Source organism: Rhodamnia argentea, chromosome 4 (assembly GCF_020921035.1).
Source record: "Rhodamnia argentea isolate NSW1041297 chromosome 4, ASM2092103v1, whole genome shotgun sequence".
NCBI classification, from domain to species: Eukaryota; Viridiplantae; Streptophyta; class Magnoliopsida; order Myrtales; family Myrtaceae; genus Rhodamnia; species Rhodamnia argentea.
The window spans coordinates 28,102,042-28,116,789 of NC_063153.1; the positions used below are offsets into that span (position 1 = coordinate 28,102,042).

The 14,748-nt window shown below is 38.0% G+C and overlaps 2 protein-coding genes across 2 annotated transcripts in view; both read left to right on the forward strand.

The window, feature by feature from the left end:
- The window catches only part of LOC115743491 (probable WRKY transcription factor 40), a 58,262-nt gene that overhangs the window by 26,888 nt on the left and 16,626 nt on the right, over positions 1-14,748 (forward strand). The window contains exon 6 of the mRNA XM_030678289.2: positions 5,060-5,065. Within this exon, the coding sequence (XP_030534149.1) occupies positions 5,060-5,065 (6 nt within the window). The remainder of the gene's footprint in view (positions 1-5,059; positions 5,066-14,748) is intronic.
- Positions 11,936-14,100, forward strand: LOC125312449 (probable WRKY transcription factor 40). The gene is made up of 5 exons (XM_030678286.2): positions 11,936-12,132; positions 12,298-12,369; positions 12,915-13,208; positions 13,355-13,471; positions 13,619-14,100. Exons 1-5 carry the CDS (start codon positions 12,079-12,081, stop codon positions 13,994-13,996), a joined length of 915 nt encoding a protein of 304 aa, XP_030534146.1. The 5' UTR covers positions 11,936-12,078; the 3' UTR covers positions 13,997-14,100.

Below are 14,748 nucleotides of genomic sequence, written 5' to 3' on the forward strand. Positions count from 1 at the left end.
TATGATTGCCTTACTAATTGCGTGGACCCAATTGGGAGATGTTTTAGTTTATATTCCTATTAATGTAATTTCCACTACAGATGGTATATCAGCCGATTTGTCCTTTTATATTAGGTACAAGCTCCATTTGCAAGATAACAGGTACATGATCCATCTACAAGATAACAGGTGTAGCCTACTTGTTATTCTCAGCGGGATATTTTGTAATTCAAAATTGGGATCTTCCACAACCGAATCAAGAGTTTAACTACCAAGCCAATTGTGACGTCCCATACCGCTACACCTGATGTTAAGGCTTACCAAACTCGCGTTCTTCTTTAATTGATCTTTCGGAGTAATTGGCGCATGCGGAAGCTTTAAATAGAAAATCAAGCAGGGCAGCCATACAGGCACAAGTGCATGGAATACAAAATACCAAACGGCAGGCAAGCCTACAAAGGATATGGCCTTATATGGGTTCACTAGCTAGATACACATTTAGCAATCAATAAGATCATTCAACACACTAGCTTACACACTTTTATTCATATCTCGTTTATTCAACCATGTCAACCATTCTCTATTGCATATATATACAACTGCTTCACTTATGTACAATATTTACATGGGACGAATATAACAAGGGTTAATCTACTCTAGAATGCTACAACTACCCATCGATTTTTCAGAATCGGTGCAATCACCCAGGTTCTCATTTGAACTCTCGGGCGGATCGTCCATAGTAAAGAGGCGAGAAGCAAAAGGGTCCAGTAAATGTGGAGGGATAGGACCAATTCAATGTCCTAAGCCACAATAGTATATTGCCTTGAATTCAAGCTTGACTATTCCATTAGGGGGTCATTCATCTACATAAACTCTGGAATGAACCAACTTATAGTATGGATAATATGGTATTTCAGGGGGAGCATCAGTAAACTCTTTAGAGGTATGACTAATCTTTATAGGATATCCATGCATACGTTGTTGTACGGGAGTCGGATTCACAAACATCTTAGTAAACTGAAAAGTGTTTGAATCAATAGACTGAGTATAAACCCAACAAGAAGATTAATACGTCAATCCACCTATAGAATTGTAAAATTGGAGGAAAAGATCACCAACATCAATTCCAAACACACACAGGTGTAAAGGCCTAGAAATCATCCCTATGGGAGTCATCAAGATCAAATCATCATAACCACGATCATCACAGAAAAATCATTGCAATCAAGATCGATCGACACTTAACACTCACAATAACGAAACATAGGCAAGCAAGTAATAAGGACTATAAATCCACTTATCTTGATTAATCGAGAAAACGATTCAGAAACGATAATGGACGGACGAATGAATGCATGGCAAGGGGATGGGTGGACGTACGAGTAGACGGCGAATTCAACACTGGCAAATGAACAGTGGTCGACCAAAGGCGGCTGGTGACGAGACAAGGGCGAGCGGTGTTCGGACAGCGGTTGGAAGCGATTAGGCGGCTCAGAAGATATATGGGAGTAGAATGGCCGTGTTCTAAAACTGACTTCAGAGATTTATATAAAAGAAGCAACTAAAGACCAGTTAGCTTAGAGTGAGTCAGCTTGAGGGGAGTCATCTTAGGATGGCTAAGCCACAAGGTGACACATGTCACGCGCTGGTGACGCGTGTTCACCATGCGTGGTCCTCACCTCCCACGTGACACGTGTCCCAGCTGAATACATCTGGGTATATGCCTTGAAAACTAGCGGGGGCACCATGGTGCTGCTTTCGACCGCGACTCAGTGGTTGTCGATGGGGGTTGCATGAAAGTTCTACTGTCTGTCACAAGCGTGGTGGCCACCGCACCGTGGTCGCCTTGCTTCGGCAACCACTAACAGCAGTTGCACCTCGTGGTGATTGCTGTCTCTACATGTTCTCATAGGTCCTCTCATGAGCTAGATCCTATCGCCATTGATGGTTAGCAACACTCTCGTGGTGGTCACCGTAAAAAACTGCGACCATCACCGGTGGTTGTCAATTTGTATGCAAAGTAGGTCAGATCTTTTCTTTTATTTTCTTTTTCTATGTATTTATTTATTTATTTATTATTTTTCAATTTAGATTATAACCGATCATCTAGCGAACAAGATATAGGATATAACAAATCTCTCGCCATTTTAATCCTATCTCAATCTAATTTTGAGAACCAAACACAGTATAGGGATTTGGACTCTCATAATCAAGACGGATGTGGTTTTGATAGTCTAACCAGGGGTGCCTTTGTTTGAAGGAGACCTGTTTTTAAGAAATTATTTTTTGATTTTCCGCTCTTTGGAAGACACAAAACTAGTGGATCTATGAAAAATGTTTTTCATTGACCGAAAATAAGAAGTTTAGATCTGGCAAAGAACTTCCCATTTTGGAAATATGGACTTCATTTTCTCTAAACCACCAAAGAAGTGAAAACTATTCATTTTCCCTAAAAATGATTTTCAAGGAAAATAATCTTCTTCATCAAGAACTTTTCAGTGAAACAAACGCATCCTACATTCGTGATTGGCCTGACCCTAACATCTTGAGTTAAGGGGACTAAATGTAACTTCCAATAGAATAAATATCATACTATCAGGTCTTAGGTAAATTGCTCAGATGGGACATATTTGGACATAGCCGAGATCAAGAATTTCTCAACGTACTTGTAGTTCCCAATTGACAATGATCATGACACGGTGTTATCTAGAAGTTATGAGCACTCGCAATGGCCTCAAGCGACCAGCACGCGATGGTCTTCTCCTTAGGCGAACGTGGCGAAGGCGTATTCATCATGGCCATGTTGAATAAATATTAGGTAATATGAAAAATAACAATTATAGGAAATAACCCACCGATCGGTGGCCGAGTTGGTTTTAGTTTAGTTCCTTTCACGAGAGGTCATGGGTTCAAAACTCCTCGGCGCCGGTGTCTTAAGTGGGGGATCGTGGTGGTGGGCTCCTGCTCTAGCCCCTCCCGAGGACTAGTTGTGCTCCACCACCGTGTTGAGCGAAACTCGCCGGCTACGCGGAACCTCGGTCATTAAAAAAAAAAAAACAATTATAGGAAATACGTTGGAAAAGACAAGAAAAATAAGATCAATTGTTTGAGGCGTGCAAGCATTGTCCTTAAGGATAATTTCGTCCCTTGGAATACGAAACTCGATGCATAAGGCTTCCAAAGACTGTTATCCCAAGATACAATAAACCTTCTTTTATACTCTGCACTGAATATTAGAAGGAATATGTACAATGTTATGTGTATAACCCAGTAATAAAATGAAAGATATGTGGAGAAAATGAAAATTCTCTTTCCCAATCCAAAATGGATAATTGTGGTTTGGAGTCTAATTTATATGCAAAACAAAAGATGGAGCGGTTAAGAAAGTGTCATAAATCAATTGGTAATTACTAATGAAAATGACTGTTGGAGGTTTTTTTGAAGACAAAATCAAACATTACAAAACCATTATACAGCCGTTATGACACCGTTAAAAAACTGACCGTTAGAAGTAATGATGGCTAATCATAGGAGTCATAATTTCTATCAAAATCATTTTAAAGATGTTTCAAAACTGCTGAAATATCCAACAGAGCATAAGGTCTCAAGATCGCTGCACATCCCGACGGTCTAACGAAGAGAGCTCATACCCTAATGTTTAATCATCGCTATGTTGTTTCTGCTTCTTATTGTCTATTCATTGGGGTTTCATCGACAGGAAGCAGGAATACAGGTTGAGAGAGTCGGGATGAAAAAGTCATCCTCGAAACTCCCTCGACATTACTACTCTCACCTATCATTGTTGGCTTTCATACAGATATTGTTGATCCATTTACTCGACAAAAGAGGTAGGTGGGTCTGTCAAGAATACTAATGACAGCAAAATTAGCTGCTGATCGTAATTGGCATGAAGGTGAGGGTAGGTTAAGCGACAGTCAAACCACTTTCATTTCCATCTGCAATATGTCCATGCTGTTGTCGTCTCATTTTCTTATATGTTGCTGCCTCATCGGAACTTGAACTTCTGCAGAATTATCATGGGTTCCCTTTTCTTGTTTTTCCAAATTTGGAAAGGTCGAATTCATGGAAATTATCTTCTGAAGTCTGGACATAATGGCTGCAAGAGCCAGACCCGCGCTTTGCATGATATTAAATGCTACTTTAATACATAAATTTCAGTGAATATTATGCAATCAGTCCTAAATCATTTCAACGAGATACTGCTTCTTCGACTCTCTCGCAAATGAATTTATTAGAAACATATATGTCATGTACCCTTCAATAGGGTAGAAACATCTATATTGGCTACTTAAAGATACTTGTTTAAGGTGATCCTGATTAGCGATGAAAATGGTTTTTTAGTGGTTTTCTATGATGTTATGCAATGGTTTCCTTTTCAGTGGCAAATTCTTCGAAAACAATTTAGTCTTCCACTTGTGAATCCGATAATATTTTCAGTAGGCATTTACATAATTCTTTTCTCTATGAATAAACGATTCATCGAAATAATAAGTCATAATTGATATCGATCCTCTAGGATTTCCAATTGATCAACATTTCCTCTATCCAATTATTCTCGCCAGTCATCTTGCTATGTATATTCTTCGTATATATCTTTTTTTTTCTCCTGAGTTTGAAAAAGTCAATCTTCAAATGACTCCATTATATATGATAGAGTTTGGAAAACTTATGGATAACCCATCTACGTGCAACAGTAAAGTGGCTGAGATCAAGCTGAGTCAACATATCTTGAATGTTATACTAGCAAAGATTCGATCTACCCTATTTTACTTAACTTTCTTAAATTTTGTTTCCAAATTGATTTATTATTTGATTGATTTCAATTGGGGCTGAGTTTGATGTCACATGATTATGCTAATATCACTTCATAAGGAAAAATTATCGCATTTTGATTAAAATGCATCAATTTCTAAGAAAAAGACCCCAAAAATTTAAGAGTTATGTTATCTCCACTCTTCTGAAGGAAACTTCCTTGCATAACTGGAAATTGAATGCGTTACATTATTATAACCAAAAAAAAAAAAAAATCAGTGGAATGTATTAAAAATGCGCAAAGTCCAATGTGTAGCTATCACGTTGATATAAAAAAGTTGGTAAGGAGCATTCTTATTCTTCGTCGGAAATTGAAAAGGTGGCATCTTTGCAGTACAATGTCTTCCCACTCTGACAATTCATGCGAAGACCAAAATTTTTATTGACTAGACCAAGACTTTGTTTCTCGTCAAAAGCAACTTTTGCATAACATGATGTAGCGAACATTGCACGCAATAATTAGAGAACGTGGACACCTCAAATCACGCCAATACATGACGTAGCAAAGTAGCATATCTACTAACACCATCATCACGTATATTGATGGCATTTTCTTGACTTAATTAACATGTTCAAAGTCTCCTATTTAGGGTTTTTTAAGATCGTTGGATGCATCAAGGAAAAATACATATTAATGACAAGCGCGATCTGAAATAGAAAATTAATAGAACAAGAAGAAGACTAGTGAGGACGCTTAGTTGTCTTTGATATTCATTGTTAGCCTTCCCAAACCGTAAGAATAATCTTAAAGTCTGAATCAAGCACTCGATCGCTCAATCAGCTTTCTGAAGGTCAATATTCGAAGAGATTAGCGATCTTATGATGCATGTAATTCTTGATTTTTCGAATCAGTTGCCGCAAGAAACACCTTTGCAGCTGCACGTACATAGTCCATGACGAAATTGTGAAGCAATTGATTGAGCTTTACGTGCAATACTAGTATAAGAGGCAACGATAATGACCTCATAGGCATGCATCATGGTTCATGCCGAAGGCATCAGAAAATGACGTCATCAAATGCAAGGGTGCGTGGAATGGTCGGGAGATCTGTTCTGCAAATGCAATTGAAATTTTGATTACTTTTAAACGCGATTAGCAGCAGATGAAGACATGGACGGGTTGGTTGGGGAGCGTCCGTCAAAATCGATCATTCGTGCGTCACGACCTGTGCATTCGTCTTGTCTTTTGGACTGGTCAAAAGTATGCACAAATCGTGCTGCTTATCTGGCTCGTCTGACTTCTTTTTGGCGTGCGTTGGGTCTCAAACCTGTAATTTAAGTCTCGCTTGATAAGAAGAAAATACACTTTTTTACCCATTTACACCTTGAAACTTATCGCCCAGCTAAGATAAGATAACTAGCCCTCAAGCGATTAAAATGTATTAAAATTTTATTTCTTTAAAAAAAAATTAAAAATGTCCATGTTAGGGCCGGTTACGTCACGTAGGTTGGATGGCGTCCACGTCAACGATTTCCAACCAAAATTGATCGGATGGACTCAATTGGCACAAATGTAAAATGTTTAGGACTAAATTAGTACAATTGAAAGGCTTATGATTGAATTAACACAAATACAAAAAGTTTTGGACTTTATGTACACTTTTCCCCACAAAAAGGTGAATATTTGCATTGCTTGGTAAGAGAAAAATATCATTTTTACCTATATACACCTTCGAACGGATCAAATAGGTAAGATAAGATAACTAGCCCTAAAACAATTGAGTTTGATCTTTACAATCTAATATTGAGAATACTCATTAAATTGGAATAAGTCAGATTCGTTGTGAGTTCCATTTCATGCATAAGAATACTGGATTACCTAGTAAAGCCGAAGTCAATGAGGGTTCTACTATGAAAAAATTAAAACCTTGAGCTCGAGGTGGGATGAGAGAAGCTCCAATAGAAAAATATTGGAATGATTTTTTAGCGCAAGATATTGTCGGTAAGAATATCAATTGTTCTCAAAATATAGTTATGTGGTTTGATGCACAATAATACCTACAACTTCTTCCATCGCCTTCGTGTTAAACTTCTAAATTTTTTTAGTACCATTTTCAAATTAAGATTATTTAAAGTGAGGGATAATCAGGCTCGAACCGATGACTTCCACCACGTCGAGATGACACTCTAGGCCAATCACTTATCGAAAGGATCATTACTTCGTATTACTTCTATTTCTTTTTAGTTTATTTACTTTCATTTTTGTGATAAATTGGAGCGTGAGGCCAAAGTTTGCCAAAGTGACACCATAGATGGATTATGAAAGTACTGCGATTATATCTAACCAGTTCGTGGAACTTGCTTGATATTTTACGAGCTATCTGCAGTCAAGTCTCTGCATCCGCGTCCATATATTAAAAAAAAAGAAAAAAAAATTCAATTGCCAGTCTAGGACTTCAGGCCAACTTGAAAAATAAAACTAGATAATTTCGATAAGAAGGCCTACTTACCAGCTAAGAATTGTATTACTCCGTTCGAGAAAATGTGTTTTTGAAAGGAAGAGCGGACGCATGAAGTTAGACCTGCCGAATTTTCATGCCTTCTTTTCTTAATTATATCTCTTGGATAACGGCCAGAGGTTTTCACACTGGTCAAACTTCAAAGTTTATACCCACAATTCAACACATTGCCGCCCATTGAAATAAGGTTCGATTACGATTTCAATCTTCAACTCATTCAGCTGATAATTTGTTCGATCCACGAATTTCTCCCTCTTTTCCCTGGTCGGCTCCAACCCATTCGAAAAGATTTCCTATTGTCCCTTTACTGAAGTTGAATTCCCTTGTCTATATGAAACAACAGTTCTAAACCGAGTTTTATCACCAACAATCAAATTGCACACGATGTTCATTTATGTTTTGGCATTGAGTCAAAATTTTAAGTTTCTAATACTCCCCAATAACGAAAACCCTAATTTCAAAAGACCATAGATAGCCGTGGTCACATGAGAAGGGCAACCTCTAACTTGAGATCGCAGCTTCCGATTTGAGCTTATTCTCTCTAGAGAGAGGGGTGGTGGAAGAGCTAGCGAGGGCTAGAGAAGCGTCGGTGAGGTCCCGTGGCAGTTTCAGGCAAGCGGTAATGTGATGTCATGCATAAGGTCAGCCACCAAGGAAGAAACAAAAGAAGAAAGGAACTTAAAGAGTAGGAAGGAAATGCGAAAATCTTACTTTAGGTTTTACCTAAATACCCATTTATATATCTCTAGTTTTACAACACATATATACACCCTCACTTCAGCAAAATTTTCCAAGTACTTGTAAATTTGTCATTCCCCTATCCAAAAGTCCCCTCATGCTTCTCTCACCTACACCCACACCAGATCCTCTTTTGTAATATCATGGCCTCAAGGGCTGGGCTTGTAGCCATGGCCGCTTAAGCTCTAGATTAACGATATGGCTGCAGAGCTCGAGTTCGCAATCATAGCTGGTTAGAGCTCTAAGTTTGAAAACATGGCCACCACATATATTGGTTTCTTGCCAATCTGGACTGACTGATATAGAGAGGCTTGATGGTTTTGCTTCTCAAGTATTCCTCAACACTATCATGAATTTACCATCTTCCAAGTGGAACCAATGAATTCCAAATTCTAGAAGTGTAGTTAATAAATTATCAATACCAGCTAGACCTGTCAAACAGGTGAGTTGAATTGAGAATGACCAGCCAAAATTTAACTAATTTTGATCAATTTTCATGTAATGAATCTTATTACATAAACACGACCTGACCCATATTCAACACATATCCGGTCGATCCACATTGAACATATTCTAAGAGAACTTATATTCAAACCGAGATGAGACCGTGGAGTGAGCGAGAGTGAAAGCGAGATCGAGTGAAGACGAAAAAGAGTGTTGAGAGCATCATAGAGGTGGATTGTGTCTAAGTAAATTGTGAACCATTTAACTCCTATATTAATTTGAGTTTTACCATTTTAAACCTATTTATAACCCATTTATTGAATATAACTAACTGGCATAAGAATTCAACCCAACAAATATGGGTTATAACATGTGTCTATGATCCATTTTGACAGGTTTAATATCGGTTGTTTTATAAATAACCTACCAACTTCTTTGAAACTTTGCAATTATTGTTAGTAAAATATCTTATCATATAAGGAACTCACAGATATCTCCATAAATTTTTAAGTAACCATCTTTTTAAAACTCTAAACTATGAAAAATTTATCGGCATTTCAATAAATTAGTAAATTACCAATTTCTTTCAAATTTGCCAAGTGTTGTAAGTAAAACACCAACTTTATGAGGAGCTTACTAACATCCTGATAAATTAGTAAGTTACCAATTTCTTTCAAGGAGTCATTTTCATTGTTACTGTGTTCATTGTTAAAATGAGATCTGCTTGTCATCATAATGAATCTAACAACATCTAATAAATTTGTAAATCTCCAGACCTTCCTCAAATTTTACCAGTGTGGTTAGTAAATTACCAACTTCTTTTAATTAATAGGTGAGCTTATTTATATACTAGCATTGTGATGAATATCCAAACGTCCAAAAGAAATAGTATGATGCAAACCTTTTACAAACTTTACCAAGTTATATTTTGTCTTGGAATGTAAGTTGGAGGTTTTAAGGTAAAAAATTTAGAGCGGCATCGGTGCAAAAGATGAAAAGGATCCTCATATACTTCAACAAACACAAATAAAACATGTTCTTCCTCTACTACATTTCATAAACACAATGAAGCCCATCTTGCCCCTAGAAATGAAGGATCTTGTGGATATTGTCACAAAAAATAGAAATTCTCTAAATTTATGAGGTAAATTGACGCCACTTAAATAATGAACTCCAATTATATGTGGAGGAGGATTTATTCTACATATTCACCGATGAAGTTGTTGTCCCACATTGCTTAACAATTGGTCTTGTATGCTCTTTATATTCATGTGGTCTCTCTCTACCTATTAGCTTAAGCTTTTTCATTAAATTTCTTAATATGATATCAGAATCGGTGTTGTCCCTTCGCGAATGTGTTGTCCCACATCGCTCGATAATAAATTATATGTGCTCTTTTATAATCATGTGGTCTATTTTCACCTATTAACTTACCCTTTTAGGTTAGACTTTCTAATACTCACAACATGATCATGACAATATTTTTACACTCCCGAGCCTAATTTCCTTTATATTCACGTGGTCTTTCTATACCTTTTAACTTATCTTTGTGGATTAGACTTTTTAACCCTCGCAACGTTACCATGACAACATTCTTACAGTCACGGGGCCCAGCTTGACGAGTCTCATGAACTTTACTTGGCCTTTTGGCAAAAAAGTCTCCGGTCCGTAACCCGAAACCACTTTGAAAAGAGAACGAAGCTGTCGACATCACTGCCTCGCATGTCTTTCGAACGAGACACGAAAACTTTGAGAAACGAAGAAGTCTTGGTTCGGTTGACAATTTTGAGGGCAAAACCGTGTTGCCGTATTCATCTTTTTCCGCGAAGATTCCAGTTGCATCATCATCAGTTTCTAGAACTTTTATTTTTCATTTGTAAATGCAAGATATAAAAGAAGTTTTTGTTTCGAGAAAAAAATTATTTCAAAATAAAATGCTTTTCTAGAATCTCTTTTTAAGAAAATATTTCTCCCTTTTTTAGATTCGGGAATTCATTTTTCTACTTTCAAGCATGCATTTTATCAATGGCCATAGATAGTTTTGTTCGCCGACCATTTTCAGCAAACCAAACATGTAAAAGTTTACAAAAGTAACTCACAATTTTTTTTTTCAATTCAAACAAATATACTTTAAATGTTGACATTCTTTTACAGTTTAAAGTTTTAGAACAACTCCAACCCACTCAACTCAGAGTCAAGAGATTTTGAGGCCCAGTTCTTGCATTTCAGTTCCTATATAGGGTTTTTTTATAGGGCAACCGTCCATGTTGGTCTTTCACCTATGTTTATCGAGCCTCTATAATGCTTCAGTAGTCCTGCGGACTAATTTAGGTGAAATGTTAGTACATGAGAAACGCGTGAATTCTCATTTTGTTACTTTAAAAGATCTAAATCATCCTCTTTATTAGTCATGTGAGCTCTATATTATGAGATGGGGACATAAATGAAAGAATTCGCAAATGAATCTTGAAGAGCAAGATTCGTTATCGGATTCACTAATAAATCTCAAATTGCCTGGTAATAACCATGTTGACAATTTGTTATCGACTTTACTTGAATAGTATAATGAATTATTTTTAGCGGGATAATGAATACTGTGGGTTCAGTGATTAGAGTAAGATTAACAAACCAAATTGGGCAATGAGAGAAGCAAATTTATCCTAAACTAAATTTAAACCGTAGCAATTTGTGAATGTCGGCAAAAGGGTGAGTTCAACCCTTGGTCAGCCACCTAACGTGAATTGACAGAAAAATAGATAAACACGGCATTGCGTAACGAATGATGTAAGTAGCTGTCACACCACATCTTGTGTACGCCCGCAAGTGTGCTGATGAATCTTGCAAGGAAATGTCTAGCTTTGTAACTTTCACACCATAAGTAATGGACCATCCGTCACCATGTCAGGCGCAAACAAGGCCTCCTGTTCAAACGGACTAGAAAGGATGTGATAACATTCTCTCTCTCTCTTTTTTTTTTTTAATCTTATAGAAGAAGAACTGATTAATGAATTCGGAATCATTGCACAATCGCAGTAAATTAGGATAGGATGAACACTCTCAGCACGAAACCACTTCAGTTTTTATTCGCATGATTGGGAAACACCATCACCGTCGGGGCAAATCCGAGATAGGTCAAACATATAATTTGCATAATCAAGTTGGTTAAATTGCCGAAATTTGTCTGAAAGGGTGTACAAATTTATGCTCAAAAGTTTAATAGTACCATCGAAAGCCAAAGTCAATGCATAAATCCAAGCTGGAAAAAGCAATTTCTTTGTTGGGCCCCACTTGGGTTTGGAATCAACTGGATTTCTTTTTTGGGTCCAGACCAGGGATTGACTCTTTCTCAGTTTTCTTCCTCATTATAATATTTTCGTTTTCCTTGAGGTCGACGAATGCCAGCATAAAATGTGCCTTGATCCAGAATTCTATTACGAACGATACTTCGCGGCAACTCTCTTAACGTGTACACCTTTCATTTCTTTATTTTCCGTTGTCCACTATAAATTGCGACACCATTCTTGTGTCCGTCCCTTCATCTACTGTTGCGGAAGATTTCTGAGTTAAACTTCATCACTTCAGGTATCTTTCTCTGGTTCTTGACGGCGTCGAGTGCAAGTCCGATGGAATCGAATTGGATAGTGGACACTTCCCTTGAGCTTAACACATCGTATCTGGTGAGATGTACCTATGTATGCAAAGATATGCAGTGATTAATCTTGTCTTTCTGTTGTCATATCTGTGCTTGGTAAAAAGAAAAGAAAGATCTTTGGATGTTTAGCTCACAGTCTCTCTTCTTCTTCTCCTCCCTCCTCCTTCTTCCATGGTTCTTATTGACTCAGAAAAAGGAAATTGTTCCAAGAACTGATAACTCTCAAGGAGGACGACAAGAAGAGCCCGTTGTTAAGCATGAGGTGAGTCCATCTATAAAAGAAGTTGAGTCAAGAAATAGGAATATTGCTAGAGATATAAAAGGTCAGTTCACCAAATTACGCTGCGATGTTACTATGGCTAATCGAACGCAGTTAACGTCCGGAATGAGAGCTATGAGTGACAGGAGGTCGGTCGCATGACTCGATTGCATTTTTCAAATTAGAATCCCTGAAATTGGAATCCAGGGCAACTATTACAGTAGCTGAGAATGTGTCTGCGAACCGACATATTCCCCCTCTAAAATGGACATCAATTTCCAGCTATGTATTGCTGTTCACCAGCCTAAATTTCCAAATACTTCTAGACAACTCCGGTTGAAGTCAAGAGTGCACAATAGGGAAAATGATATGGTAAGAGGCAAAGTCAAAATTGATCTTACACTCCAAGAAAAAGGCAGCTGACCGGCCTCATTTAAAATAGAGAAGTAGTCGGTTTCTAAAGGAATGAAGCTGAAGAAGCCCAGCGACCGATTCTGAAAACTTGTACATGTTCAAACCTGAGAGATGATCTGTTTTGTTGTGTACAGGCCGGTACACTGGTTGAGGAGTATCACCGAATTAGCCACGAGAACAGGAAGTTGACCGAAATGTTGGCCCTTATGCACGAGAGCTATAATGCGCTTCATAACCAATTCATTGTCTTGGGGAATAAGACCTCCGAAAGTGAACTTGGCGCGTCAAGAAAGAGGCAGCATGAAGCTAATGTCGCCGCCGAAAGTTGTGGTCACAACGAAGATCAAATCTTTAAGAAGCCAAAAGATAGCTTCAAGCCCAAGATTTCCAGAATCCACTTCCGAACTGATGCGTCTGACTTGAGCCTTGTAAGATCTTAATTTGAACTCAGAACCATTTTTTGTGCTTCTCTAGCTTACAGTTGGCATAGAGAAATTCGTCTTCTCTAATTGCCAAGATAATTCCACTGAGTTAATTCTTTTTTTTTCCCTTTATTAATTTGCACTTGTTATAGGTAGCGAAGGATGGTTATCAATGGAGGAAATATGGTCAAAAGGTCACAAGAGACAACCCATCTCCTAGAGCTTACTACAGATGTTCCTTTGCCCCAACTTGCCCTGTTAAAAAGAAGGTAACTCAGCTTAGTTAGGCCGCTTAGAAAATATTTTCTGGAGACCACACTCAATCACAGTCCGAAAATAAATCATGAAATGGCGTGTTCGATGAAAAGTAGCCGAACGAATTCAATCTCACTCTCATGCTTTCTTTGCATCTTCAGGTACAAAGAAGTGTTGATGACCCATCTGTCCTAGTGGCCACATATGAAGGAGAACACAACCACCCGAGCCCGTCTCGGCCCACGATTCCTCTGGGTTCCGACAAACAGAAACTGGATCTGGGCGCCCCTCCAATTCCATCGTCCTCGAAGTCGAGATCTTCTAGTCCTAGGAGTCCTAGCGCTCCTGATTTGATGCGTCCGGGTTCCGACACTCCATCTGCAAAAATGGGCCAAGAAACAGAAGCGGCGGCGGCATTTCAACAGTATCTGGTGCAGCAGATGGCCTCTTCCTTGAAAAGAGATCCCAATTTCACAGCAGCACTTGCGGCTGCAATATCAGGAAGCATATTCGACCAAGCCCGGATTGAGAAGTGGTGAATGGACAGGGCATTGATTCACCGGAGCTGTGTATTTAGCATGATTTACATATAGTTCGAGGATTGAATATGACGGTCGGGTCATGACGACAGTTGGGTTTTTGACTAGAGACGCAAACATCTCATCGGTTTATGTATTGGCCGAAGGTGCAAGTCGATCTGCTCACCAGATTATTTGAGTTTGGCATATAAGCTACTCGTTCTCGACTAGATTGTTTAGAGGTTTAGTCGAATTTGAGTAGCTTACATGTTAAACTTGTCTAGTGAATTGACGATGCAGTGTTCCCCTTCTCATACTATATCTATTTCAGGCAGAATTTTACTCCTTACATTCATCGTTATTCACTTCAATGACAATGGCACGCATACAAGCATACATGACCAAAACCAATCTAATGGAAAAATTGCCATATCAATTTTTAACCTATTGCATAGATATTAATTCAGTCTTATATGACAAAAAAAGAAAAATCATTCTTAAATTTTTCAATTTTACAGTATAATCCTAAATCTATTGTATAGATGTTCGCCGGCCGTTCTACGTGGCTCAATCAATGTCTGAAGTTCTTTATTTACAAGTGGAAGTAAAAATCATTCATAAAGTTGGTGACTAGTGATGTAGGTTGATAAAGGCCAAGAGTCTTAAAAACGATAAGGCACCGAAATTTATTTAAAAAAAAAATAGTGGAGGGGTCCATTAGAGAAACTATGTTCTCTCTTTGGATGGACTTACAGACAAAACAAATAAATTTG

What these genes read in the sequence shown, in the direction of transcription:
- LOC125312449 (XM_030678286.2), top strand. Translation starts at nt 12,079, where the DNA reads ATGGAATCGAATTGGATAGTGGACACTTCCCTTGAGCTTAACACATCG. An exon ending in AGCCCGTTGTTAAGCATGAG is followed by an intron (nt 12,370 to 12,914) that starts GTGAGTCCATCT and finishes TGTTGTGTACAG; the next exon opens with GCCGGTACACTGGTTGAGGA. An exon ending in CTTGCCCTGTTAAAAAGAAG is followed by an intron (nt 13,472 to 13,618) that starts GTAACTCAGCTT and finishes TTGCATCTTCAG; the next exon opens with GTACAAAGAAGTGTTGATGA.